This window comes from Anomaloglossus baeobatrachus, chromosome 4, assembly GCF_048569485.1.
Source record: "Anomaloglossus baeobatrachus isolate aAnoBae1 chromosome 4, aAnoBae1.hap1, whole genome shotgun sequence".
In the NCBI taxonomy this organism is placed as follows: Eukaryota; Metazoa; Chordata; class Amphibia; order Anura; family Aromobatidae; genus Anomaloglossus; species Anomaloglossus baeobatrachus.
In genome coordinates this window covers 429,189,282-429,217,097 of record NC_134356.1, presented here as the reverse complement: position 1 = coordinate 429,217,097, position 27,816 = coordinate 429,189,282, and the positions used below count along the sequence as shown (strand labels likewise).

Below are 27,816 nucleotides of genomic sequence, written 5' to 3'. Positions count from 1 at the left end.
TCTGTCTCTATTGAAAGGGTTGGAGATAAGCTATGAACGCAGCTGTTAACTATTTACATGTCGCTGTCAATTTCTGAAGGAGCAGTCACTGATTTGCACATGGACCAGCTTTCATTGGCCATTGTGACAATCAGAATGACATTTTTTTCACTGCATGTTTTTGTTGCATTGCAGGAAGATGCGCCATATCAATTTTTGCCTCAGGAGGCAGGAAAGCTAGAATTGGCCCTATTCCCAATGCTTTTGTCTATATAGGCTCTCTGGTTCATTAAGACCAGTGATTTTCTTGCGTGTGTGTGTGTGTGTGTGTGTGTGTGTGTGTGTGTGTGTTGATTCATTGAATTTCTTAATAAACCTGGAGCAACTCACAAGAAGTGTGTGTCTCCATGTGAGAATCACCCCTAGGGTACGCTCACACGAGCGTGAAAATCGGACGAGTGCAATGCGAGAAATTCTCGCATTGCAGTCTGACCAATGTTAGGCAATGAAGTTGAGCTGTTGGTCAGCTTTTCTCGCATCCAGATTCTGGATGCGAGAAAAGCGGCAGCATGCTGAGTTTTGCTGCTACCGCCGTATCTCTCGCACCCATTCAAGTGAATGGATGCGAGAGATACATCGGACTGCACTCGGATGTTATCCCAGTGCAGTGCGATCTACGCACAGGCTGACAGTGGAGGAGATGGGAGGATTAACCCCTCCCTCTCCTCCGCAGCGCCTGCACTCAGCTTCACAGCTGTGACCCGATCGCAAGATCGGGTTACAGTCGCATGACACCCGGCTCACGCTCGCAGCAGAGCCTGAGCCGGGGGACATTAGCATATCGCATCCGATGCTCTCGCATCGGATGCCATACGCTCGTGTGAGTCCAGCCCAAATCTTACTTCAGCCAGGGACTGGAGAGAGATTTTTGGCATTAGGGAACAATACAGCTAGTCATGAATTAGTTGAGCAGCAGCGTCACTCCCCCGTCCTGCCTCAACCATTTTGGCAGAGTCGGGAAAAATAGCTCTGAACTCGCCAAATGCCCCCAAAACTACTGAGCATCTCCAAAACGTTGCAACTTTTCAAAGCTTCTTACTGCAATTTTCTGGAATAAAAGCTCTGATGACTCGGAGCCATAGTGTATACGATTATGTGGGTGATATATGTTGATTCACACTCTTCTAAGGCCAGGTTCACATTTGTACATCTGCGGACATATTCATGTGCGAAACGTCAAACTATGAGTGTTTGACCTTCGATGTATACGTCATCTATATGTATTTCTGTTGTTTTATAATTGTTGAATGTGTAAAAGTGTTGTTTTATTAAAAATCCATATCTGTTTTTTCATTCTTTATACTGATTCCATACTTTTTTTTTGGGGGGATGGGGGTAAACCCAGGGGCGTACCGACCGCGGTGGCAGAGGTCGCCACTGCGACAGGGCCCGCAGGGTTATAGGGGCCCGGCAGCCGCTCTGCAGAGCCGGCTCCTCTCTGTAAGAGAGGAGATGCGCTGTGTAGTGGCCGACTACGCGACAGTCAGGGGGCCGGCCTGTGAGTCAGTGGGGCCCAGTGTCAGTAGAGGCCCACCAGGCGTTTCTGACCTGCAGCAGAGCAGAAGTGCTCCTGCACAGAAGACGGAATCCATCCTGCCAGCACCTGCGATGATGTCATGCCTATGTAATTGTGTGGGAGGAGACACAGGTTTGCCGGGCAGAGAGATACTGATTTCTGACTGGTAATGAAAAAAGAATGGGACATGAGGGGGAGGGGGGCTGCAGTATGAGTGGCATATGAGGGGTGCAGACTGTGACAGAAGGATGTGAAGGGGTGCAGAGTGCTTGAGAGGGGTAAGTTGGGGTACAGGCAGGGTGAGATATGGGGAGCAGGGTGTGTGACATATGGGGGCAGGGGCGTAACTACCCCCCGATCGCAGGGGTCGGAAGGAGAAGAGAGGTACTTGTTTTTTTATTTTGCTGGCTGCATGACGCGTAGAGGCCCGGGGAGGGGGAGCTGGCTGAATGACACATAGAGGCCCTAGGGGGACTGAATGCATGACACATAGAGTCCCTGGGGGGGCTGGCTGCATGACACCTGGGGGGGCTGGCTGCATGACACATGGAGGCCCTGGGGGGGCTGGCTGCATGACACATGGAGGCCCTGGGGGGACTGGCTGCATGACACCTGGGGGGGCTGGCTGCTTGACACATGGAGGCCCTGGGGGGGCTGGCTGCATGACACATGGAGGCCCTGGGGGGACTGGCTGCTTGACACCTGGGGGGGCTGGCTGCATGACACATAGAGGCCCTGGGGGGGCTGACTACATGACACATAAAGGCCCTGGGGGGGCCTGACTACATGACACATAGAGGCCCTGGGGGGGCCTAGCTACATGACAGATGGAGGCCCAGGGGGGACTGGCTGCATGACACCTAGGGGGCTGGCTGAATGACACATACAGGCCCTGGGGGGCGGGCTGCATGACACATGGAGGCTCTGGGGGCTGGCTGCATGACACAGAGGCCCTGGGGGGGCTGGCTGCATGACACCTGGGGGGCTGGTGGTATGACACATGGAGGCCCTGGGGGGCTGGCTGTATGACACATGGAGGCCCTGGGGGGGCTGGCTGCTTGACACAAACGGAGGCCCTGGGGGCTGCATGACACACGGAGGCCCTGGGGGGGCTGGCTGCATGACACCTGGAGGCCCTGGGGGGGGGGCTGGCTGCATGACACATGGAGGCCCTGGGGAGGCTGGCTGCCTGCATGACACATAGAGGCCCTGGGGGTGCCTGGCTGCATGACACATGGAGGCGCTGGTGGGGCTGGCTGCGTGACACATTGAGGCCCGGAGGAAGCTGGCTGCATGACACATGGAGGCCCTAGGGGGGCTGGCTGCATGACACATGGAAGCCCTGGGGGGGCTGGCTGCATGCTACATGGAGGCCTGGCGGGGCTGGATGCATGCTACATGAAGGCCTGGGGGGGCTGGATGCATGCTACATGCAGGCCCTGGGGGGGCTGGCAGCATGATACATTGCGGCCATGGAGGGGCTGGCTGCATGACACATGGAGGTCCTGGGACGGCTGGCTGCATGACACATGGAGGTCTATGGGATTGCATAATAAACATGAAGGACACCTTATACATGGACTAGGGGTGCATTATACATGAAGGAGTATGGGGCTGCAAAATACAAGATGAAGGACACCTTATATATGGAATATAGGGGTGCATTATACATGGAGGAGTATGGGGCTGCATAATACAATATGATGATTTATGGGGCTGCATTATAATACATATAGGACTATGTGGGCTACATTATAATATATGGAGGCTACCTTATACATGTACTATGGGGTGCGTTATAAAACATGGAGGACTATGTGGTGCAGTATAATATATGGAGAACTATGGGGTGAATTATAATACATGGAGGACTATGGGAAATTCATTATAATAAATGGAGGACTATGGAGGTGCATTCTAATATATGAAGGGTTATGTGGGACCCTTTATACTATATGGAAGGCTATGTGGAGGCCATTATAGTATTTGGAGAACTATATACGAGGGGGTGACAAAGATACAAGCATGGGATGGAAATGTTTTGTGCTGAGGGAAAAAGGCTCTTTCCCTCAGCACCCAGCTTTCCCATGCTCTGCTGTACATCTGTGACGCCCTGGCCTATCAGGTCGTCACAAGGGTGCCGTGCAATCTGCCCTTCTGCATGGTACCCACTCCTCCTTGGTTACGGATCCTGTCAATTTGGTCTTGCTACACCTTAATCCTGAGGAACACTCTGCACCACACCCACCAAACACCCATTGGGCAGCCTGAGGGGAATAGGGACACCCAGATGGAGGGATGGAAGACGGAGGGCAGGGATGTCAGTTGAGTAGTAGTTGAGCAGTGACACAGCGGTGACAGGACAGGTCACGCTGTGGAGCTGGGCTCCTGTACCCGTCCCAGGTGCGAGACATTGGCCTGTCCAGAAGAAGCTGGACCCCAATCACAGGGGGTAGTGACAGGGGGCACGGTGCTGCTACAGAGAGCAGGCCGGCTGCCTTGTGCTACAACCGGGCAGGGGACAGGGCACGACGGGGTACGTGGACCCTAGGCTGGGAAGAAGCTTCACGCAGCCCAGTAATTCACCCGACGGGAACGGAGTCTTCAGGAACCGTTCCCCACCCGCTCCAGAATCGGGGTACTAGCGCAATGAGGGGGATAGGACTTCCCACAACCGTCCAGAAAATCCCAAGTGTGAACCCTGAGATCAAGCTCCCTCTGCTAGCCACGCAGGTGAGCGAGACCCGAGTAGTTTTAAGCAAAAGGGATCCATACAAAGGACACACAGTGCCAAGGGACAAGGCTTCAGACCAACCAGCAACACCAAAGGGGCACGGACCCAGCGTGCTCGACCAACGGAGACAGAGCATTCAAGAGTTTGGTTTACCTGGTGTCAGCGTCAGTGACTTTGGACTGTGTGAGTATCTGATATCCCTTCACCCCCGACGGGTTACCCATTCCATCCATCACCGAGTCCCGGGACACCACTCCCTCTGCCCACGGAGAGATTAACATCTCGAGCTGCCACTCCATCGTTCTCGGGCTCTCCCCACAAACGGCAGCGATGGTCCCTCACATTACCACGCACTGTGGGTGGCGTCACGAACATTATCCCATTCACCATCCAAAACAAACCCCCCTTTTTATTCCGGGTAGCCGCATGACCCCGCCTCGGATCCAGAGACCCCTCGAGCCACTGTGGATCCGGGTCCGAGCAGCCCGTCGGCTATCGCGGGGGCGGCACACATCTCTCAGCAACTAGCTTTCCCATGCTCTGATATGGGAAAGCTGAGTACTGAGGGAAAGATGTATAGCAGAGCATGGGAAAGCTGGGTGCCGAGGACAAGATGGATATCAGATCATGGAAAAGCAGGGTGCTGATAGAGGAATTCCAGATCATGGGAAACCTGGGTGCTGAGGGTAAGGGCCAAGTGTCAGCGTCATTATCCTGTACCCCGAGTGTCAGTGTCATTATCCCATACCCTAAGTGTCGGTGTACGTGGAGGGGGGCCCCAGTCCAAATTTTGCACCAGGGCCCATCAAACTCTAGTTACGCCACTGGGTAAACCCAATATGATATAAACCTTATGGCGTGAAAAGAACATGTTTTGCTACGCCTTGTCCATGTTAGTGTATGGATATACCGCCATAGACGTGTGAATACAGTGCTTTACATTCAGGTGTATAGCATATGTCCAGCACAATGCCCTGCACCAGTGTGACCCGGGCCTGAGCGGTACTAGGACCTCTGTGCGGTCCTGAGGAGACTTCCTCTATGTCCCCTCTGCACAGTACAGCTTTGTGCTCCCCTCTGCCGTGTTATGGCGGTACTGTATGGATACACTGCTGCTCACTCATTGCTCCACATTTCCCCGCTGCTCACATTATTGCACACATTGATCGGCCAGGCTCAGCCCTTCAGTATCTGCTCCCTGAGGGTGAGAGCCACAGCTGCAGCGCACTCCACTGCTGACCGCCCGTGCACTACACCACAGGAGGAGACAGGCTTCCCTGCTCACTGGGAAGAGAGACAAAGACTGCAGAAGACAAACGGCAAGTATACGGGCTGCTGGGAGGAGGAGACACAGAAAAGACTACACTTCCCAGCATACATTGCTACTCCCCGGAGAGGAGTCACGTGCCACGTGTGACGTTGCAGGCAGCCGTATATCAGCATGTGCTGTTGTAATGCTGCCCCCTAGCTGCTACAGCGTTACCTGCATGTGCTGTTCTCATGACTTCCTTATTTCCCTTGTATCACGTGTTTGCGTATCCACACTTTCCCATATCCGCTGTAGCTGCAGCTGTTGCTGTCCTGGGGCAGAGCTGTTTTTTGCTCCGAGGTGATAATGATCGCATTTCCTCCATTTATCAGGTCACCATTTACCAAGTGTCCAGGAGATACAAGCCCTGAAGAAAGTGTTCTTCTCTCCATAATGAACTTCTTGTGACAGCATAGTGTATGGAAGAAGACCCCAACATGACCCCCTCCATCATCTTCATATTTGGGTGTCTTCTATGTCACACTGCCACGTCGTCTGATCCCCCGAATATCATCCTGATCTTTGCTGATGACCTTGGCTTTGGTGACTTGGGGTGCTATGGACACCCTACCTCCCATACGCCTTATCTTGACAAGATGGCAGCCAGAGGACTGCGTTTCACAGATTTCTACACCACCGGCCCTGTGTGTTCCCCTTCCAGGTAATATAATAATGTCATCCAGAGAATGTTCGATGTCACTTGTAGTGATGGATGAATAGTCACTATTCTTGTTCGGATTACTCATAACGAATCCCAAAGTGCTATTCCAGTATGCGTCACGAATAACGAACCCAATGCAAGGCAATAGGGAGCCTGAGCACTTTTCTTCTCGTGGCGAATACAGGAATAGTACTCGGTAAGCATTATCTGAACACGAATAGTTACTATTCGCCCATCTCTAGTTACCAGGTCTAATGTGGTGGAATTAATGGGGTTGTGCAGACTTGGAAGAAAAGTCTGAAGTCTATCTATTTGATCGAATCATAATGGCGCACTGTGCACACAGTGAAGATTCCTTCGCTTCATGCGGTTGTGCAATTTGTACACTTGTGTCCACGTGCCGACTAGAATCTTACATGTCTCCCAATTCACGAGAGAATCAGAACTAGTGTATTCAGCAGATGTCCGCAAGTGTGCGACTGGCACTGAGGGAAAGTGACTGTGTGCACACCACACACCGCCTCCATTCGGCAGGAGAGTGACTTTGGCCCAAACCCCTTTCTATAGATATTTTTACTATGTTTTCCTGATTTTGAAGGATATGTTAATGGAGCCAGGGGAATGTTTGTATTTGATTTATTGCCGATATGTACATGGAGAAACTACATGAAAGTGGTTTTCATGTGTAAAAACCATGGTAGTGAGTGTTATGAATGGGGGGCTCCGACCTGTGACTCGCAGGCAATGGCGTAACTAGAGTTGGATGGGCCCCGCTGCAAAGTTCAGACCTGGGCCCCCCCCCTCCACATACACCGACACTTGGGGTAGGGGATAATGACACTGACACTCGGGGTACAGGATAATGACGCCGACACTTGGTTCTCACCCACAGCACCCTGAAATCCCTCTATCAGCACCCAGCTTTCCTATGTTCTGATATTTATCTTGTCCTCAGCACCCAGCTTTCCCATATCAGAGCATGAGAAAGCGGGGTGCAGAGAGATGTATAGCAGAGCATGGGAAAGCTGGGTGCTGAGAGAAGATGTATAGCAGAGCATGGGAAAGCTGAGTGCTGAGGGAAAGAGCCTTTTTCCCTCAGCACAAAACGTTCCCATCCCCTGATTGTATCTTTGTCCCCCTTGTATAAAGTTCTCAAAATACTATAATGGCCCACACATAGCCTTCCATGTAGTATAGCGGGTCCCACATAACCCTTCATATTAGAATGCAGCTCCATAGTCCTCCATGTATTATAATGCATTTCCCATAGTTCTCCATGTATTATAATTCACCCCATAGTACTCCGTATATTATACTGCACCACATAGTCCTCCATGTTTTATAATGCACCCCCATAGTCCATGTATAAGGTGGGCTCCATAGTCCTCCATATATTATTATAATGTAGCCCCATAGTCCTATACAGTGCCTACAAGTAGTCTTCAACCCCCTGCAGATTTAGCAGGTTTGATAAGATGCAAATAAGTTAGAGCCTGGAAACTTCAAACAAGAGCAGGATTTATTAACAGATGCATAAATCTTACAAACCAACAAGTTATGTTGCTCAGTTAAATTTTAATAAATTTTCAACATAAAAGTGTGGGTCAATTATTATTCAACCCCTAGGTTTAATATTTTGTGGAATAACCCTTGTTTGCAATTACAGCTAATAATCGTCTTTTATAAGACCTGATCAGGCCGGCACAGGTCTCTGGAGTTATCTTGGCCCACTCCTCCATGCAGATCTTCTCCAAGTTATCTAAGTTCTTTGGGTGTCTCATGTGGACTTTAATCTTGAGCTCCTTCCACAGGTTTTCAATTGGGTTAAGGTCAGGAGACTGACTAGGCCACTGCAACACCTTGATTTTTTCCCTCTTGAACCAGGCCTTGGTTTTCTTAGCTTTGTGCTTTGGGTCGTTGTCTTGTTGGAAGATGAAATGACAACCCATCTTAAGATCCTTGATGGAGGAGCGTAGGTTCTTGGCCAAAATCTCCAGGTAGGCTGTGCTATCCATCTTCCCATGGATGCGGACCAGATGGCCAGGCCCCTTGGCTAAGAAACAGCCCCACAGCATGATGCTGCCACCACCATGCTTGACTGTAGGGATGGTATTCTTGGGGTCGTATGCAGTGCCATCCAGTCTCCAAACGTCACGTGTGTGGTTGGCACCAAAGATCTCGATCTTGGTCTCATCAGACCAGAGAACCTTGAACCAGTCTGTCTCAGAGTCCTCCAAGTGATCATGAGCAAACTGTAGACGAGCCTTGACATGACGCTTTGAAAGTAAAGGTACCTTACGGGCTCGTCTGGAACGGAGACCATTGCGGTGGAGTACGTTACTTATGGTATTGACTGAAACCAATGTGCCCACTGCCATGAGATCTTCCCGGAGCTCCTTCCTTGTTGTCCTTGGGTTAGCCTTGACTCTTCGGACAAGCCTGGCCTCGGCACGGGTGGAAACTTTCAAAGGCTGTCCAGGCCGTGGAAGGCTAACAGTAGTTCCATAAGCCTTCCACTTCCGGATGATGCTCCCAACAGTGGCGACAGGTAGGCCCAACTCCTTGGAAAGGGTTTTGTACCCCTTGCCAGCCTTGTGACCCTCCACGATCTTGTCTCTGATGGCCTTGGAATGCTCCTTTGTCTTTCCCATGTTGACCAAGTATGAGTGCTGTTCACAAGTTTGGGGAGGGTCTCAATTAGTCAGAAAAGGCTGGAAAAAGAGATAATTAATCCAAACATGTGAAGCTCATTGTTCTTTGTGCCTGAAATACTTCTTAATACTTTAGGGGAAGCAAACAGAATTCTTGTGGTTTGAGGGGTTGAATAATAAATGACCCTCTGAATAAACTTTTCACAATTTAAAAAAAAGAAATAACATTCTTTTTTGCTGCAGTGCATTTCACACTTCCAGGCTGATCTACAGTCCAAATGTCACAATGCCAAGTTAATTCCGAATGTATAAACCTGCTAAATCTGCAGGGGGTTGAATACTACTTGTAGGCACTGTATGTATTATAACGCAATCCCATAAAACTTCACATTGTATTATGCAGCCCCATACTCCTCCATGTATAATGCACCCCTTTATTCCATGTAAAAGGTGTCCTTCATTTTGTATTATGCAGCCCCATAGACCTCCATGTATAATGCAGCCCTATAGACCTCCAGTATAATGCAGCCTCATAGACCTCTATGTATAATACACCCCTATAGTCCATGTGTAAGGTGTCCTTCATGTTTATTATGCAGCCCCCCCAGGCCTCCATATATAATAATGCAGCCAGCCTCTCCAGGCCTCCATGTATAATATACCAGCTGGCCTCCATGTATAATATAGCAGCCAGCCTCTCCAGGCTTCCATGTATAATATAGCAGCCAGCCTCTCCAGGCCTCCATGTATACTATAGCAGCCAGCCTCTCCAGGCCTCCATGTATAATATAGCAGCCAGCCTCTCCAGGCCTCCATGTATACTAATGCAGCCAGCCTCTCCAGGCCTCCATGTATACTAATGCAGCCAGCCTCTCCAGGCCTCCATGTATACTAATGCAGCCAGCCTCTCCAGGCCTCCATGTATACTAATGCAGCCAGCCTCTCCAGGCCTCCATGTATACTAATGCAGCCAGCCTCTCCAGGCCTCCATGTATAATAATGCAGACAGCCTCTCCAGGCCTCCATGTATAATAATGCAGACAGCCTCTCCAGGCTTCCATGTATAATAATGCAGACAGCCTCTCCAAGCCTCCATGTATGCTAATGCAGCCAGCCTCTCCAGGCCTCCATGCATACTAATGCAGCCAGCCTCTCCATGTATACTAATGCAGCCAGCCTCTCCAGGCCTCCATGTATACTAATGCAGCCAGCCTCTCCAGGCCTCCATGTATACTAATGCAGCCAGCCTCTCCAGGCCTCCATGTATACTAATGCAGACAGCCTCTCCAGGCCTCCATGTATAATAATGCAGCCAGCCTCTCCAGGCCTCCATGTATAATAATGCAGCCAGCCTCTCCAGGCCTCCATGTATAATAATGCAGCCAGCCTCTCCAGGCCTCCATGTATACTAATGCAGCCAGCCTCTCCATGTATACTAATGCAGCCAGCCTCTCCATGTATACTAATGCAGCCAGCCTCTCCAGGCCTCCATGTATACTAATGCAGACAGCCTCTCCAGGCCTCCATGTATACTAATGCAGACAGCCTCTCCAGGCCTCCATGTATACTAATGCAGCCAGCCTCTCCAGGCCTCCATGTATACTAATACAGCCAGCCTCTCCAGGCCTCCATGTATACTAATGCAGCCAGCCTCTCCAGGCCTCCATGTATACTAATGCAGCCAGCCTCTCCAGGCCTCCATGTATACTAATGCAGCCAGCCTCTCCAGGCCTCCATGTATTCTAATGCAGCCAGCCTCTCCAGGCCTCCATGTATAATGAGCCTCCCCAGGCCTCTGGCCACCGTGTATTCACTAATTATAAAATATATATATACATATATATATATATATATATATTTATATATTTATATTAAAAAAAAAATTCCACTGCTGCTGTCCTCACTGCCCCCCTCATTCCCCAGCCGCTGCTCATCCTCACTGCTCCCCTCATTCCCCAGCCGCTGCTCGTCCTCACTGCTCCCCTCATTCCCCAGCCGCTGCTCGACCTCACTGCTCCCCTCATTCCCCAGCCGCTGCTCGTCCTCACTGCTCCCCTCATTCCCCAGCCGCTGCTCGTCCTCACTGCTCCCCTCATTCCCCAGCCGCTGCTCGTCCTCACTGCTCCCCTCATTCCCCAGCCGCTGCTCGTCCTCACTGCTCCCCTCATTCCACAGCCGCTGCTCGTCCTCACTGCTCCCCTGATTCCCCAGCCGCTGCTTGTCCTCACTGATCCCCTCATTCCCCAGCCGCTGCTTGTCCTCACTGCTCCCCTCATTCCCCAGCTGCTGCTCATCCTCACTGCTCCCCTCATTCCCCAGCTGCTGCTCATCCTCACTGCTCCCCTCATTCCCCAGCCGCTGCTCGTCCTCACTGCTCCCCTCATTCCCCAGCCGCTGCTCGTCCTCACTGCTCCCCTCATTCCCCAGCCGCTGCTCGTCCTCACTGCTCCCCTCATTCCCCAGCCGCTGCTCGTCCTCACTGCTCCCCTCATTCCCCAGCCTCTGCTCGTCCTCACTGCTCCCCTCATTCCCCAGCCGCTGCTCTTCCTCACTGCTCCCCTCATTCCCCAGCCGCTGCTGTGTCTTCACCGCTCTCCTCTTCCACCGCTGCTCGTCCTCCCCCCTTCTCGTTCTCCCGGTGCTCCGGTTGGCGTCCTCCGTCCTGCGCTCTGTGCACTCTGAGCACAGCAGTCGCACAGGAGTGACGTCACCGCGCAGGCACGGAGAGGGGAATGATGATGCATAGAGTGCCGCCGGCAGCTCTATGCTTCAACATTACTGTGCGCGGTGATGGGGGAGGGGGCCCCGCTGCCACTGCTGACACCAGGCAGGGGGACTCGGTGTCGGCGGTGGCAGCGGGTCATATAGCCGCCGCGTGGTTTGTGACAGGTCAGCGCAGCTCCTCCCTCACTGACAGGAGCTGGCTGCTGAACTGCCGGGCGGCCACCGGGCCCCTAAGCTCACGGGCCCGGTCACAATGGCGACCGCTGTGACCGCGGTAGTTACTCCCCTGCTTGCAGGAACATAATGTGTGGCTCGCAGCTGTCTGCCAATCCGCCATGCAGAGCCGATCTCCAGATGGTGACTTTTCCTAGTAGCCACACATATAAATGCAGATCTCAATGTGGGTATGGTGGTAGGATAACAATAGTAGTATGAGTTAAGAATATGTTACCGGTTGTAGAGGTTCTTGAGTGTGCGTGATGCGAGAATGACAAATGGGGGTGAAATTAAAACTTCTGGATGCACGTATGCTGCCTATAATGGGGGGGGGCACAAGATCTTGGTGTTTTGTTTTTTGTGGGGAAAGTGTTTCTGTCATTATATCAATAATGTGGTGTCACTAAGTGTCACTTCTGAAGTGGTTGGGGGCCTGGTTGTGACTGGGGACCATCTCTCAGAGCTGAATGGGGCTCTTAAAGAGGTTGTCTGGTTTTAAGACAAGTCTTTACATTGACATTATGTGACTACAGACTTGTGAATCCTCACATCGTCCACACAGCGTGCTGTGAGGATTCTCTGATGTCAGCGCCGGACATGACGGTCATGTGACTTCAACTCTGCAATATGCATACTCCCAGCTAGAATCCGACTAGACGACTGTTTCCTTGTTGCTCAATACTAGTATGGCACCCTAGTGGTCTGGTTGCCACAGTAATGTTACCCTCCTCATGGGGGGTGACCTTATACCTGGAAGCAAGAGGGGGGCCCCCCCATGCTAGCGCACCAGCACTCGACACTTCCTAACTCCAAACCAAAAGGGGGAGCTCAAGAACCCGGTTTGAGGGGAGCTTCCCTATGCATTCTGGCCTGGAAGAGGGGTTAGACACACACACACACACACACACACACACACACACACACACACACACACACACACACACACACACACACACACACACACACACACACACACACACACACACACACACACACACACGAAACTAAGCAGGTCAGAATAAGTCAGGAGTAGAGAGAAGACGGTTGCCGAGAAGAGGGCTGCTCCAGAGCTACCTCTGGGCCAAGCGCAGAGTACCGGACACCAGAGTCCGAGACTGCGTGGGTACTGAAGTCCCCGCAGTTAAATCTGGAGGGCAGGAGACTACAGGTCTTCTGGCCCACAGAGCGCCCGGTGCACAGTAGCATATTAGTGCCAGGAGCCGTGACCAGCGGAACAGCACCAGTGAAAGACTCGTGCTGCCTGCCATACGGGTGAGAACCACTACCGAGTAAAAGGTAAAGGAAACTACGGCCCCTGTGTTGTCCAGTTATTACCGGCGTCCTCAGTCCTGCACCCCAACGTTAAGTCCCTCCATCATTCGTAAAGACTACTACTCCCAAAAGCCTGGGGCCTAGCTCTACCTGTGGAGAGCTATACCAACTCAGCTGCATCACCACCGACCCCCAGGGAACTGAGCAGCAGCAGCAGCACCCATCTTGCTGCATACCACAGCATACATCTCCCCTGTACATATTCCCCCACACTCAGCAGCCATTTATTAAAACGACTCCACCGGGGTCATGGAACCAGGCCCTGTCGCCGTGACATCCTATGAGCAGCACAGAGCCGGCCCAGTAACAAGTCACCCCCCCAGGCCCCGGTGCGTGCTTGTCACAAGTGTATTGCGCAAAGCCGGAAAAAGTGTGGTCAGGTTCTGTCCAGGAGTTTGTACATTATATACTTGCCGTCACATGACCGCCACTCCTGGCTCTGAAACCAGAGACTCCTCGTAGCGGGCAATGATGTAAGGATTCACAAGTCTGCAATCACAGTGACTACAGATTTGTCGTTTTAGACTGGACAACCCCTTTGAGAGCCCCATTCAGCTCTGAGTGATGTTCCAGGACCCCAACCCATCCAGAAGTGACAAACTGACTCCCCTTCCCCATGAAGATATGCAGGGTTGAGGAGCACTGCTATAGATAAAGCCCATGACCCATTTCTTGCTTGCTTTTTGTATAACGTATGTACTATTGTTTTCTTACTTTTTTCCTCCTACAGACTTCGTGATGTCCAACAATCATAACAAGTACTTAAAAAGACTTGCAGACTTCATCTATTAATATTCTGACATATGCTCTGTTATTTTCTATCTTTTCAGAGCTGGTCTCCTGACAGGCCGTTTCCAATCCCGTTCTGGAGTGTACCCTGGAGTGTTTTACCCCAGCTCGGTGGGAGGACTACCTCTGAATGAGGTTACCATTGCTGAAATACTACAATCTCGTGGATATGTCACAGCCATGGCAGGCAAATGGCATCTGGGCCTGGGGCGTAATGGGACTTTCCTGCCCACACGACAAGGATTTCAGAACTATTTGGGCGTTCCTTTTTCACATGATCAGGTAAAATGATTTCTAGAACCTCATCCATAGACTACCGTGGGAACCTCCTCTTACTTGCTGGCATCCGCAGCTCATCTTTTGATTAACCGGCCACGGACAAAGTCACTTGTGTGTTGCGTCGCGATGATGTTGCACCACTCTGGCTAATCAAAAGAAGAACCACGGGTGCTGGTAGGTAAAGGGTGCTTTACACGCTGCGACATCGCTAGCGATGTCGCGCGCGATAGCACCCGCCCTTGTCGCTCGTGCGACATTTGGTGATCGCTGACGTAGCCAACATTATCGCTACGGCAGCGTCACACGCACATACCTTGTCAGCGACGTCACTGCGGCGTCACTAAGCGGCCAATAGAAGCGGAGAGGCGGAGATGAGCAGGACGTAACATCCCGCCCACCTCCTTCCTTCCGCATTGCCGGTGGACGCAAGTAAGGAGATGTTCGTCGTTCCTGCGGTGTTACACATAGCGATGTGTGCTGCCGCAGGAACAACTAACAACATCGTACCTGTGGCAGCAGCGATATTAAGGAAACGAGTGACGTGTCAACAATCACCGTTTTTGAACGATTTTGTGATCGTTGATCGTCGCTCCTTGGTGTCACATGCTGCGATGTCGCTAACGGCGCCGGATGTGCGTCACTAACGACGTGACCCCGACGATATATCGTTACCGATATCGCAGCATGTAAAGCACCCTTAAGTGTATGTTCACACTGAGGTTTTTTTTGGAGTTTTTTTTTTAAGACTATTGCAAGAGTCTCTACTGAGTTTCTGCTCCGAAAACTCCTGAAAAAACTCAGTGAACATTTCCTAAAAGGCAGTTCTCGCAGCCAGAGATTTATGACCTGGCCAATGTATCTGGTCACGCAAATTGATTAACACCAACTTTAATTGCATATCATTATGAACACCTCTAAACTTTTGTCATGATGTCATTGCTGTACTGTATTATATTTATACATATTCATCATTTATTTCTACAGGGTCCCTGCCAGAACTTGACATGCTTCCCTCCAAAAACACTGTGCTATGGGACATGTGACTTGGGGGAGGCTCTTCTTCCTGTATTCATCAATGAGCAGATCTTGCAGCAACCTGTGAACTTTCCTGGACTAGTTTCTCTATATAGGGAATTCAGCAAGGCATTCATTCATAAAGCAGTGAAAGAAAAGAAACCATTCTTTCTGTACTACGCACCACATGTAAGTGTTCAAAGGTATAATAGAAAATCTATAGCTTTTTAAAGGGAACTTGTCACATCCAAAAACACTATTTACCTGCAGATATAGTGGTAATCTGCAGGTAAATAGTATTTAAGTCATGTCTGGCTGCCATATTGGAACAGCAGCTACAGGGAGAAAGTGAAGTTGTATCCTCCATGCAGCTGCTTCCAGTACTGTGGTTCGTACAGGGGGTGTACAGTCACAACACACTATATACTCTGGTTGTGCTGTTATCCCTACCCGTGCACATTGATTGACAGCCTGTTCTACACACACGTTGTAGAGCAGGTTATTAATCAATGTGCAGGAAGAAAGATTATAACACACTGTGTCATGAGCAGTGACTGCCCCGATGACTGAAGTAAGCAGCTGCAGGGAGAATATAATGTCATTTTCTACCATTAGCCACACTTCTATTAAACTTACCAGTCATGACTAAGCATCAGCAGCAACTCAAACGCAGCTGCTCCAGTCTCTGTGCTTTGCCTTCAGTGGTCACTTCTCATTAAAGGGAATCTGTCACCAGGTTTTTGCCACCTAATCTGAGAGCAGCATAATGTAGGGGCAGAAACCCTGATTCCAGCAATGGTTAACTTACTGAACTGTTTGTTGTCCTTTTGATAAAATCAATGTTTTCTCTGCTGCATATCTAGCAGCTATAGACAGCTCAGGAATATGCTGGGGTAGCAAAAACCTGGTGACAGATTCCCTTTAACAGCTCTCATCACCAGTGCATCTAACCACTGAGCTGATTGGTTTAGCCAAGGACATGGTAAAAGCCAGTGAGCTCCCTGATTGGCTGCAGTGGTGATGTCAGCTGTCAACTTGACATCACTGATGTAGCCAAAACACTGAGACCTGAGAAGTGGCAGGAAACCACAAGAGCCCCCCCCCCCCCCCCTTATCTTTACCAGCTGACGTGTTTGGCTCTACCTCTTATTTTTACAGCCTGCTTGTACAGGGGTCCCCATGGGACTGTGGGTAAATATACCAGATGACTTGCATCTATAGCTATGTCTAATGCTATGCCACATTATATATGGAATCCAATATGGTTATGAATATAGCTTACTTGATATGCAATGTCTGTATGTTTCCCTGTGACTTGCAGTGTTTCATTGAATGGTTTTGAGCCAGCATGTCATAGTCTGTTTTACCTTCCACTATATGGGGGGTCGCCCGTTACTCATATTTTTAACATGCTTTTATGATGTTTTGGATGTTCACCCAAGCAGTGTATTGAATAAAATTGTGTACTGTGTTGCACTTTAAAAACTCTTGTCCTCCCTTTTATGATATGATATAGAGTTTGTGCTTGGTGTGGGGATCCAACAAAATTTGGACCCACCCCTTATCTTGTATGGTGCTGTGGAGTTCTATCTCCCTAAATACAGTCATATGTAAAAGTTTGGGCACCCCTATTAATGTTAACCTTTTTTCTTTATAACAATATCCTCCATTCATAATTTTATCTATCCCCATATCTAATAAAATAAAATGACAAATAAAGCACCCCCCAAAATAATATAACATAATAATACAATAATATTTTATTACATTTTTTAAAGGGAACCTGTCATGTCTGATAATGTTACTAACTTGTAGTTACAGTCATATGAAAACGTTTGGGCACCCCTATTAATGTTAACCTTTTTTCTATATAACAATTTGGGTTTTTGCAGCAGCTATTTCAGTTTCATATATCTAATAACTGATGGACTGAGTAATATTTCTGGATTGAAATGAGGTTTATTGTACTAACAGAAAATGTGCAATCCGCATTTAAACAAAATTTGACCGGTGCAAAAGTATGGGCACCTCAACATAAAAGTGACATTAACATTTTGTAGATCCTCCTTTTGCAATAATAACAGCCTCTAGTCGCTTCCTGTAGCTTTTAATGAGTTCCTGGATCCTGGATGAAGGTATATTTGACCATTCCTGTTTACAAAACCATTCCAGTTCAGTTAAGTTTGATGGTCGCCGAGCATGGACAGCACGCTTTAAATCATCCCACAGATTTTCAATGATATTCAGGTCTGGGGACTAGGATGGCCATTCCAGAACATTGTAATTGTTCCTCTGCATGAATGCCTGAGTAGATTTGGAGCGGTGTTTTGGATCACTGTCTTGCTGAAATAGCCATCCCCTGCGTAATTTCAACTTCGTCACTGATTCTTGCACATTATTGTCAAGAATCTGCTGATACTGAGTTGAATCCATGTGACCCTCAACTTTAACAAGATTCCCGATGCTGGCATTGGCCACACAGCCCCAAAGCATGATGGAACCTCCACCAAATTTTACTGTGGGTAGCAAGTGCTTTTTTTGGAATGCTGTGTTTTTTTGCTTCCATGCATAACGCCTTTTTGTATGACCAAACAACTCAATCTTTGTTTCATCAGTCCACAGGACCTTCTTCCAAAATGTAACTGGCTTTTCCAAATGTGCTTTTACATACCTCAGGCGACTGTTTGTGGCGTGCTTGCAGAAACGGCTTCTTTCGCATCACTCTCCCATACAGCTTCTCCTTGTGCAACGTGCGCTGTATTGTTGACCAATGCACATTGACACCATCTGCAGCAAGATGAAGCTGCAGGTCTTTGGAGGTGGTCTGTGGATTGTCCTTGACTGTTCTCACCATTCTTCTTCTCTGCCTTTCTGATATTTTTCTTGGCCTGCCACTTCTGGGCTTAACAAGAACTGTACCTGTGTTCTTCCATTTCCTTACTATGTTCCTCACAATGGAAACTGACAGTTTAAATCTCTGAGACAACTTTTTGTATCCTTCCCCGGAACAACTATGTTGAATAATCTTTGTTTTCAGATCATTTGAGAGTTGTTTTCAGGAGCCCATGATGCCACTCTTCATAGGAGATTCAAATAGGAGAACAACTTGGAAGTGGCCACCTTAAATACCTTTTCTCATGATTGGATACACCAGCCTATGAAGTTCACAGCTCAGTGAGGTTACAAAACCAATTTAGTGCTTTAGTAAGTAAGTCAGTAAAAAGTACCGTAGTTAGGAGTGTTCAAATCAAGAAATTGATAAGGGTGCCCATACTTTTGCACCGGTCAAATTTTGTTTAAATGCGGATTGCACATTTTCTGTTAGTACAATAAACCTCATTTCAATCCAGAAATATTACTCAGTCCATCAGTTATTAGATATATGAAAGTGAAATAGCTGTTGCAAAAACCCAAATTGTTATAAAGAAAAAAGGTTAACATTAATAGGGGGGGGCCCAAACTTTTACATATGACTGTAATAGGATAATTATTTAGTTGTATATTTTTGAGTCTTGCACCTTGTTCACACCATGGTGTTCCAGACGTACATTTTTTAATTAGTATGCACTTGCTGTCTGAGAACCCTGCCCCACCCATAGCAATGTTTCTTATTTCACATATATAGCTTGGTCCTTGGCTTCCCGTACAGAGAAAGTTTTTTAACTGCAGGTGAGGTTACACGTAGGTTAGGGACCCCAAAAATAGAGATTACCTTGGCGTTTGGTTTTGGGGCTCCTTTGCATTGATCAATACAATGGCTAAACATCTCTCATTCCTATTATTCATAGCATATAAAATATAGAAATGTGGCACTCCTTCTATAGTCGCTGGTGCTTGGATAGGGTCCCACCCCAGATCAAAAAATTGAAAAAAATCCAGCACTCAAAGCATTCAACTGAAATTGTTTTATATTTTATTCATTGATCTGTGTAATTATTAAAGACGTTTCGGTCATCCGACCTTCATCAGTTTACACTACAATAAAAAGATACATAAAAGATTTTTAAGTGTACAGAAATAATGGCATTATACAATCATGGTAACAAAAAAGGGCAGAAATATTCACCACATTATAATGCATGAATCATGAACTATGATATACAAAAAATGTCAACAAAAAGACAAAAGTGAAGAATCTGTCAGTTGAGCCGCTTCACTAGCAGATATAATGTCCACCTAAAGATATAATTGAAATACAGATAAAATGTAGCATAATAGAACCATTATACAACAAAAGGGAAACCAAACAGGAAACCCAAAAATTTATCCAAAAATGTGTATCTTGCTAATATAGAAGGACAAAGAGCCTAAGCACCAGCACTGAAACACTATTCTAATCTAATAAAACAGACAATACACAGAAATACCAAGCAATGAACACTCACCAGAAAGGGCTCTGTAGAAGTATATGAAAAAGCTGGACCAGAGGAAAAAGCTGCCCGTCCGGGTCTGCAGTCAATGTATTCTGACAGTCCAATGTCCAGATTTAAATAGACCGCTCAATTAGCTCATTAACAAGTTACAGAGCGTCACTTCCGGTCTGGAGACCGGAAGTGACGTCACGGAGCGTCACTTCCGGTCCGAAAACCGGAAGTGACGACACCGGCTGGCAAAGTGTAAATCCTGATGGTTGGCAACTGTAGACTTACACAGACAGCCACTCCTCACCGCGGAACGTCACTTCCGGTCCGCAAACCGGAAGTGACGATCCTGGTTGGCAACATGTAAATCAGATGGTTGGCAAGCGCTAAAATTGCGCTGACTGGCAATGTCCCCTTATGCAATAACCATGAACTAAGGGTAATTAAGCCCAAAATAGTGTAATGAATAAGAGACTCTATGGGTAACATTATTTGAAGACAAATTACCTAAAAGGTCAAATAAAAGAAAAGATAGAAGAAAATAAAATAAGAGGACTAAGGGAATGGTGTATTTATTCGAAATCAATTTAATAATTTTTTAATTATTTTTTATTTATTTTTTTATTTATTTATTTTTTAATTTTTTATCAACTATAGTCAACCCTAGTAAAAAAACAGGAAAAAAGAAAAGGAAAAGAGAAAAGCTAAGGGGAATGTACATAAGAAAATGGAGGGGGGGGGGAAAGGGAAAGGAAAGGGAGGTGGGGATTGGAAAAGGAAGGGGGGGGGGGGGGGAAGGGGGGACTATGGAAGAAAGGGATCAAGGGAAAATTAGTAATGTGTAGAGAAAACTAAAACTAGGGAAAAAGCAGGAAAAAGGATTATGTTAAGAAAGAAACAGGAAGAAGATTATAAGAAAATAACTAAAGGGACCGGTCATCATCAAGTCAGTGATCAACTCCTCTGAAAAAGATAATAATAAGTAGGCATAAATGAATGTAAAGCTATAAGAAACTAGAAGTATCGAAATCACGATTAAGGCCTTTGGGCTCCAAAGTCTGAAGAGTAAAAATCCAATACGCCTCCCTTTGTTTCAATTTTTTAACCCTATCGCCTCCTCTTCTATTTGGCAAGACCTGCTCCAACACCTGAAACCGTAATTGACTAACACTATGTCCCTGTTTATGAAAATGAGATAGAAGAGGTAAAGTCAATCTCTCACACCTAATGGTGGATTTATGTTGTGATATACGTTCCTTAACAGTCTGGGTGGTTTCGCCTACATAGAGTAGGCCACAAGGACACTTCACTACATATACAACATAAGATGTCTCACAGGTGAAAAAACCTCTAATTGGATAACCCCGACCACTGTAGGGATGCAAAACTCTATCACCTTTCAACACATTACTGCATTGGGCACAATTTAAACATGGGAAAGTACCACGTCTCTGGGTATAAAGATGAGTTTGAACGGGTCCAGTCACACCGGCGCCCACATCAGCTCTCACCAATTTATTACTGAGATTGGACGGTCGTCTAAAACAAGGAAGAAAAGGTGATTTAAATTCTTCCACCTCAGGGTACCCTTTACGCAAGATGTTCCAATGACCTCTGATGAATTTATGAATTTTGTAAGAGAAGGGATGGTAAGTATGAACGAAAGCCAAATAGTGGCGGGCACGGACTCTATCCTTTCCCCTTTAGCTATCTTACTTGAGAAAATTATTACTCCTTTGACTAAAAACATTCCTTCTTTCCTGTTGGACACTGGTCACTTCCTAGAGGTGATTCGTGGGCTTGATATCATTCCATTTGATGCTTTTCTCGTGACTTGGGATGTGACAAGTTTATATACGTCTATTGTACATCAGAAGGGCATGTCAGCAGTTCGTGAGTTATTGTTACAACATAACTTTTCGAGTGATACAAGTGATTTCTGTCTGGACTTATTACAAATAGTGTTAACTGAAAATTTCTTTTTGTTTCAGGACATCTATTATATTCAAAAACAGGGGACCGCGATGGGGTCCAACGTAGCGCCCCCGTATGCAAATACGTACATGTCTTACTTTGAAGATACATTCATATATCCACATAAGGGATTCCAAGAGCACTGCAAGTGTTGGAAGCGATTTATTGACGATGTTTTTTGCATATGGGTTGGCCCGTTGGATTCCATCATGGAGTTCCATAATTACATTAACAGCATTTGGTCTGAACTTCAATTTGTTATACAATATGATTTACATCATATCAATTTTTTAGATGTCACTGTTACGAAATTAGAGAATGGACATTTACAAACTGATTTGTACATAAAGTCGACGGACAGGAATAACTTACTCGCATATGATAGTTGTCATCCCAAGGCCATGAAGAATTCTATACCTAAGTCCCAGTTTCTTAGGGTACATAGGATTGTTAACCAACAAGAAATTAAAGATACCAGATTACAGGAGATGAGGACTAAGTTTCTGGCGAGGGGTTATCCACAGGAGGTTTTGAATAGTGTAGTGTGAATACCGAATCTTCTATTGGTAAGACTAGAGATAAACGTTTGGCTTTCGTTCATACTTACCATCCCTTCTCTTACAAAATTCATAAATTCATCAGAGGTCATTGGAACATCTTGCGTAAAGGGTACCCTGAGGTGGAAGAATTTAAATCACCTTTTCTTCCTTGTTTTAGACGACCGTCCAATCTCAGTAATAAATTGGTGAGAGCTGATGTGGGCGCCGGTGTGACTGGACCCGTTCAAACTCATCTTTATACCCAGAGACGTGGTACTTTCCCATGTTTAAATTGTGCCCAATGCAGTAATGTGTTGAAAGGTGATAGAGTTTTGCATCCCTACAGTGGTCGGGGTTATCCAATTAGAGGTTTTTTCACCTGTGAGACATCTTATGTTGTATATGTAGTGAAGTGTCCTTGTGGCCTACTCTATGTAGGCGAAACCACCCAGACTGTTAAGGAACGTATATCACAACATAAATCCACCATTAGGTGTGAGAGATTGACTTTACCTCTTCTATCTCATTTTCATAAACAGGGACATAGTGTTAGTCAATTACGGTTTCAGGTGTTGGAGCAGGTCTTGCCAAATAGAAGAGGAGGCGATAGGGTTAAAAAATTGAAACAAAGGGAGGCGTATTGGATTTTTACTCTTCAGACTTTGGAGCCCAAAGGCCTTAATCGTGATTTCGATACTTCTAGTTTCTTATAGCTTTACATTCATTTATGCCTACTTATTATTATCTTTTTCAGAGGAGTTGATCACTGACTTGATGATGACCGGTCCCTTTAGGTATTTTCTTATAATCTTCTTCCTGTTTCTTTCTTAACATAATCCTTTTTCCTGCTTTTTCCCTAGTTTTAGTTTTCTCTACACATTACTAATTTTCCCTTGATCCCTTTCTTCCATAGTCCCCCCTTCCCCCCCCCTTCCTTTTCCAATCCCCACCTCCCTTTCCTTTCCCTTCCCCCCCCCCCCCCCCTCCATTTTCTTATGTACATTCCCCTTAGCTTTTCTCTTTTCCTTTTCTTTTTTCCTGTTTTTTTACTAGGGTTGACTATAGTTGATAAAAAATTAAAAAATAAATAAAAAAATAAATAAAAAATAATTAAAAAATTATTAAATTGATTTCGAATAAATACACCATTCCCTTAGTCCTCTTATTTTATTTTCTTCTATCTTTTCTTTTATTTGACCTTTTAGGTAATTTGTCTTCAAATAATGTTACCCATAGAGTCTCTTATTCATTACACTATTTTGGGCTTAATTACCCTTAGTTCATGGTTATTGCATAAGGGGACATTGCCAGTCAGCGCAATTTTAGCGCTTGCCAACCATCTGATTTACATGTTGCCAACCAGGATCGTCACTTCCGGTTTGCGGACCGGAAGTGACGTTCCGCGGTGAGGAGTGGCTGTCTGTGTAAGTCTACAGTTGCCAACCATCAGGATTTACACTTTGCCAGCCGGTGTCGTCACTTCCGGTTTTCGGACCGGAAGTGACGCTCCGTGACGTCACTTCCGGTCTCCAGACCGGAAGTGACGCTCTGTAACTTGTTAATGAGCTAATTGAGCGGTCTATTTAAATCTGGACATTGGACTGTCAGATTACATTGACTGCAGACCCGGACGGGCAGCTTTTTCCTCTGGTCCAGCTTTTTCATATACTTCTACAGAGCCCTTTCTGGTGAGTGTTCATTGCTTGGTATTTCTGTGTATTGTCTGTTTTATTAGATTAGAATAGTGTTTCAGTGCTGGTGCTTAGGCTCTTTGTCCTTCTATATTAGCAAGATACACATTTTTGGATAAATTTTTGGGTTTCCTGTTTGGTTTCCCTTTTGTTGTATAATGGTTCTATTATGCTACATTTTATCTGTATTTCAATTATATCTTTAGGTGGACATTATATCTGCTAGTGAAGCGGCTCAACTGACAGATTCTTCACTTTTGTCTTTTTGTTGACATTTTTTGTATATCATAGTTCATGATTCATGCATTATAATGTGGTGAATATTTCTGCCCTTTTTTGTTACCATGATTGTATAATGCCATTATTTCTGTATACTTAAAAATCTTTTATGTATCTTTTTATTGTAGTGTAAACTGATGAAGGTCGGATGACCGAAACGTCTTTAATAATTACACAGATCAATGAATAAAATATAAAACAATTTCAGTTGAATGCTTTGAGTGCTGGATTTTTTTCAATTTTTTTATTATTCATGGGGGAACACTATTCTCCTTAAGGAGACTTTGCAAGCCAGTCTGGCTGCCAGGTAAGGGGACTTATAGCTGCAATGCCCCTCTGGGAAATATTCAAATTGTCTCTCCAGTAAAGGAGACAAACTCTAGCACAGCGCCACCTATTGGAAGTAGCGATCCTAAAAGTCACAAGTGGATTTTCAACAATCCTTTGAAATATGACTCAGGATATATAAGCCAGATCAGAATCCCAATTTGCAGACACGGTGTTTCGGGGTGCTTGCCCCTCGTCAGTGCAAAGTATGGGGGTGTCTGATCTGGCTCATGAGAAAGCTATGTGGGGACCACGGGGGAACACTATTCTCCTTAAGGAGACTTTGCAAGCCAGTCTGGCTGCCAGGTAAGGGGACTTATAGCTGCAATGCCCCTCTGGGAAATATTCAAATTGTCTCTCCAGTAAAGGAGACAAACTCTAGCACAGCGCCACCTATTGGAAGTAGCGATCCGAAAAGTCACAAGTGGATTTTCAACAATCCTTTGAAATATGACTCAGGATATATAAGCCAGATCAGAATCCCAATTTGCAGACACGGTGTTTCGGGGTGCTTGCCCCTCGTCAGTGCAAAGTATGGGGGTGTCTGATCTGGCTCATGAGAAAGCTATGTGGGGACCACGGGGGAACACTATTCTCCTTAAGGAGACTTTGCAAGCCAGTCTGGCTGCCAGGTAAGGGGACTTATAGCTGCAATGCCCCTCTGGGAAATATTCAAATTGTCTCTCCAGTAAAGGAGACAAACTCTAGCACAGCGCCACCTATTGGAAGTAGCGATCCTAAAAGTCACAAGTGGATTTTCAACAATCCTTTGAAATATGACTCAGGATATATAAGCCAGATCAGAATCCCAATTTGCAGACACGGTGTTTCGGGGTGTTCCCCCGTGGTCCCCACATAGCTTTCTCATGAGCCAGATCAGACACCCCCATACTTTGCACTGACGAGGGGCAAGCACCCCGAAACACCGTGTCTGCAAATTGGGATTCTGATCTGGCTTATATATCCTGAGTCATATTTCAAAGGATTGTTGAAAATCCACTTGTGACTTTTAGGATCGCTACTTCCAATAGGTGGCGCTGTGCTAGAGTTTGTCTCCTTTACTGGAGAGACAATTTGAATATTTCCCAGAGGGGCATTGCAGCTATAAGTCCCCTTACCTGGCAGCCAGACTGGCTTGCAAAGTCTCCTTAAGGAGAATAGTGTTCCCCCGTGGTCCCCACATAGCTTTCTCATGAGCCAGATCAGACACCCCCATACTTTGCACTGACGAGGGGCAAGCACCCCGAAACACCGTGTCTGCAAATTGGGATTCTGATCTGGCTTATATATCCTGAGTCATATTTCAAAGGATTGTTGAAAATCCACTTGTGACTTTTAGGATCGCTACTTCCAATAGGTGGCGCTGTGCTAGAGTTTGTCTCCTTTACTGGAGAGACAATTTTATTATTCATAGCAGTTATGCACATACCATTTTAATGTTTTTCACTTTTTTCAGATAGTCCATTGTATTTTTCAGTCTAGTTGTCCCATAGCAGTTCTGATTTTCATTATTCCCCTATACATTGTGACTGGGGTACGGGTTCGTAGACACCAAACATGTATAGGTTTACTTTTTATCTAAGGGGTTTAAAAAAATCCGAACTTTGTCCAAAACAGTGGTTTATGTTTTGCACCATTTTCCGCGTCCCGTAGCATTCTCATTTTTTGGGATCTAGGGCTTGGTGATGGCTTAATTTTGGCGTCTCGAACTGACATTTTTAACGGTACCATTTTTGTAGAGATGCTACATTTTGATTGTCTTTTATTTTGCGCAAAATATACGGCTACCAAAAAATGTGCTACGCCATTTACCAATCAGGTTAACTGATTTTATATTTTGATTGTGCATTTCTAAACACAATGATATAAATGTGTGTTTTGTTTTTTTCTTTTTTTTTTTTTAACCCTCTAGTTTTCAATGGGGCGAAAGGGGGGTGATTTGAACTTTTTTTTTTTTTCTTTTTTAATAGTCCCCTCTAGGGACCTCTACACAGTGTATGGGCAGCTTAAGGGGGTTTTCTGTGATTTTATCATTGATGGCCAAATCCCTTCACCTCCATTGATCAGCTAATAGGTGATGCAGTGGTCCAAAACTGGAACAGCTTGACACATTGTGTAATAGCAGTAATACTACTGGTCTCTACAATCTAAGTGAAAGGGCAGCAGTGCACCAGAAGTGCCATAGTTCTGTACTTTGTGCAGTGGCTGTGAATGATTCTACAGTTCTATCCTATTAAAATGAAAGGGATAGATTGCTCTTGAATTCAAGGGACAAAGCTGTCATAGCTTTCAGGACTACAACATTCTGTATAGAGCTATGCCCCTCACAGTTCACTCTTCACTCGGCTGATCACCTGGCCTTTCAGGACCCGCACTGTTCTGATATTGATTACCTATCATAAAGGTTGGCCACCTATTTGAATGTCACTTGGTAGGTCAAAAGTGCTCATTTCTTGTTCTTAAATTTGTCCTCCTTTTTTTTTTTTTTCTTTTTTTATACAGTTCCAGAGATATTGGTCTTTTTAGAGCTGTTTCTATGGTCTTTATAAAGAGGGGTAGCCTGCAGGATTCCCTGGGGACATGTCTTTATGCTGTACTTCATAAGTATGGCTCCTTGTAACGACCATAAGAATTAGCAATAAACAGTCCCATATCTCTGGAACCAAATGATGGATTAAACAAGAAAACTGGAATACTCAGGGGCGCAGCAAGAATAAAGTAGGAGCAAAGACTGGCCCCTTCAGAACCAGTCACAGGTCCAATTTAAAGGGATTGTCCACTACTTGGACAAATACTTCTCATCCGCCTTGTTCGACCCCATAAAAATAAACAAGCCTATACTTCCCTCCGGTGTGGCTGCGGTTCTATCGATATCTGAACGTGGGCGTTCCGGGAGCCCTCGTGCCATTGTTATGACATGCGGGCCCTGCTACCAATCAGCACCTGCCATCTGTCTCCCCGCCTTCTGACATTTGAGCAGTATGTGAGCGCTGCAGTGATTCCTGCTCAAATGCCTGAAGGCGGGTAGAAGGAAGCTGCCTTTGATTGGTCGCGGGGCTCGCATTTCATAACAAAGTCACATGGGACCCTGGAACACAGCTTCAATCGATGCAACTGTGGCCGCACCGGAGGTGAGTATAGGCTTATTTATTTTTACGGGGGTGAACAAAGGGAATGAGTAGTGGTTGTGCAAATAGTGGACAAGCCCTTTAAGAGCACTAGATGCTATTAAGAGTGTATTTGACTATATACTATGTGTACTATCCATTCTTGTGTTCTGGAACTCCAATTCACAGTATTTTAGTATCGTTTCACTTTAGAAGAAACTGAGAATTTACTAGCTAATGTAAAAGTACAAGTAATTGCAATGTCTACTCTCTG

The 27,816-nt window shown here is 46.3% G+C and overlaps 1 protein-coding gene across 1 annotated transcript in view; it reads left to right on the top strand.

Moving 5' to 3' along the window:
- Positions 1 to 5,818: 5,818 nt before the first annotated feature.
- Positions 5,819 to 27,816, top strand: part of ARSA (arylsulfatase A) — a 58,923-nt gene continuing 36,925 nt past the window's right edge. The window contains exons 1-3 of the mRNA XM_075345437.1: positions 5,819 to 6,259; positions 14,013 to 14,253; positions 15,235 to 15,453. Of these exons, the coding sequence (XP_075201552.1) occupies positions 6,018 to 6,259; positions 14,013 to 14,253; positions 15,235 to 15,453 (702 nt within the window). The 5' untranslated portion in view covers positions 5,819 to 6,017. The remainder of the gene's footprint in view (positions 6,260 to 14,012; positions 14,254 to 15,234; positions 15,454 to 27,816) is intronic.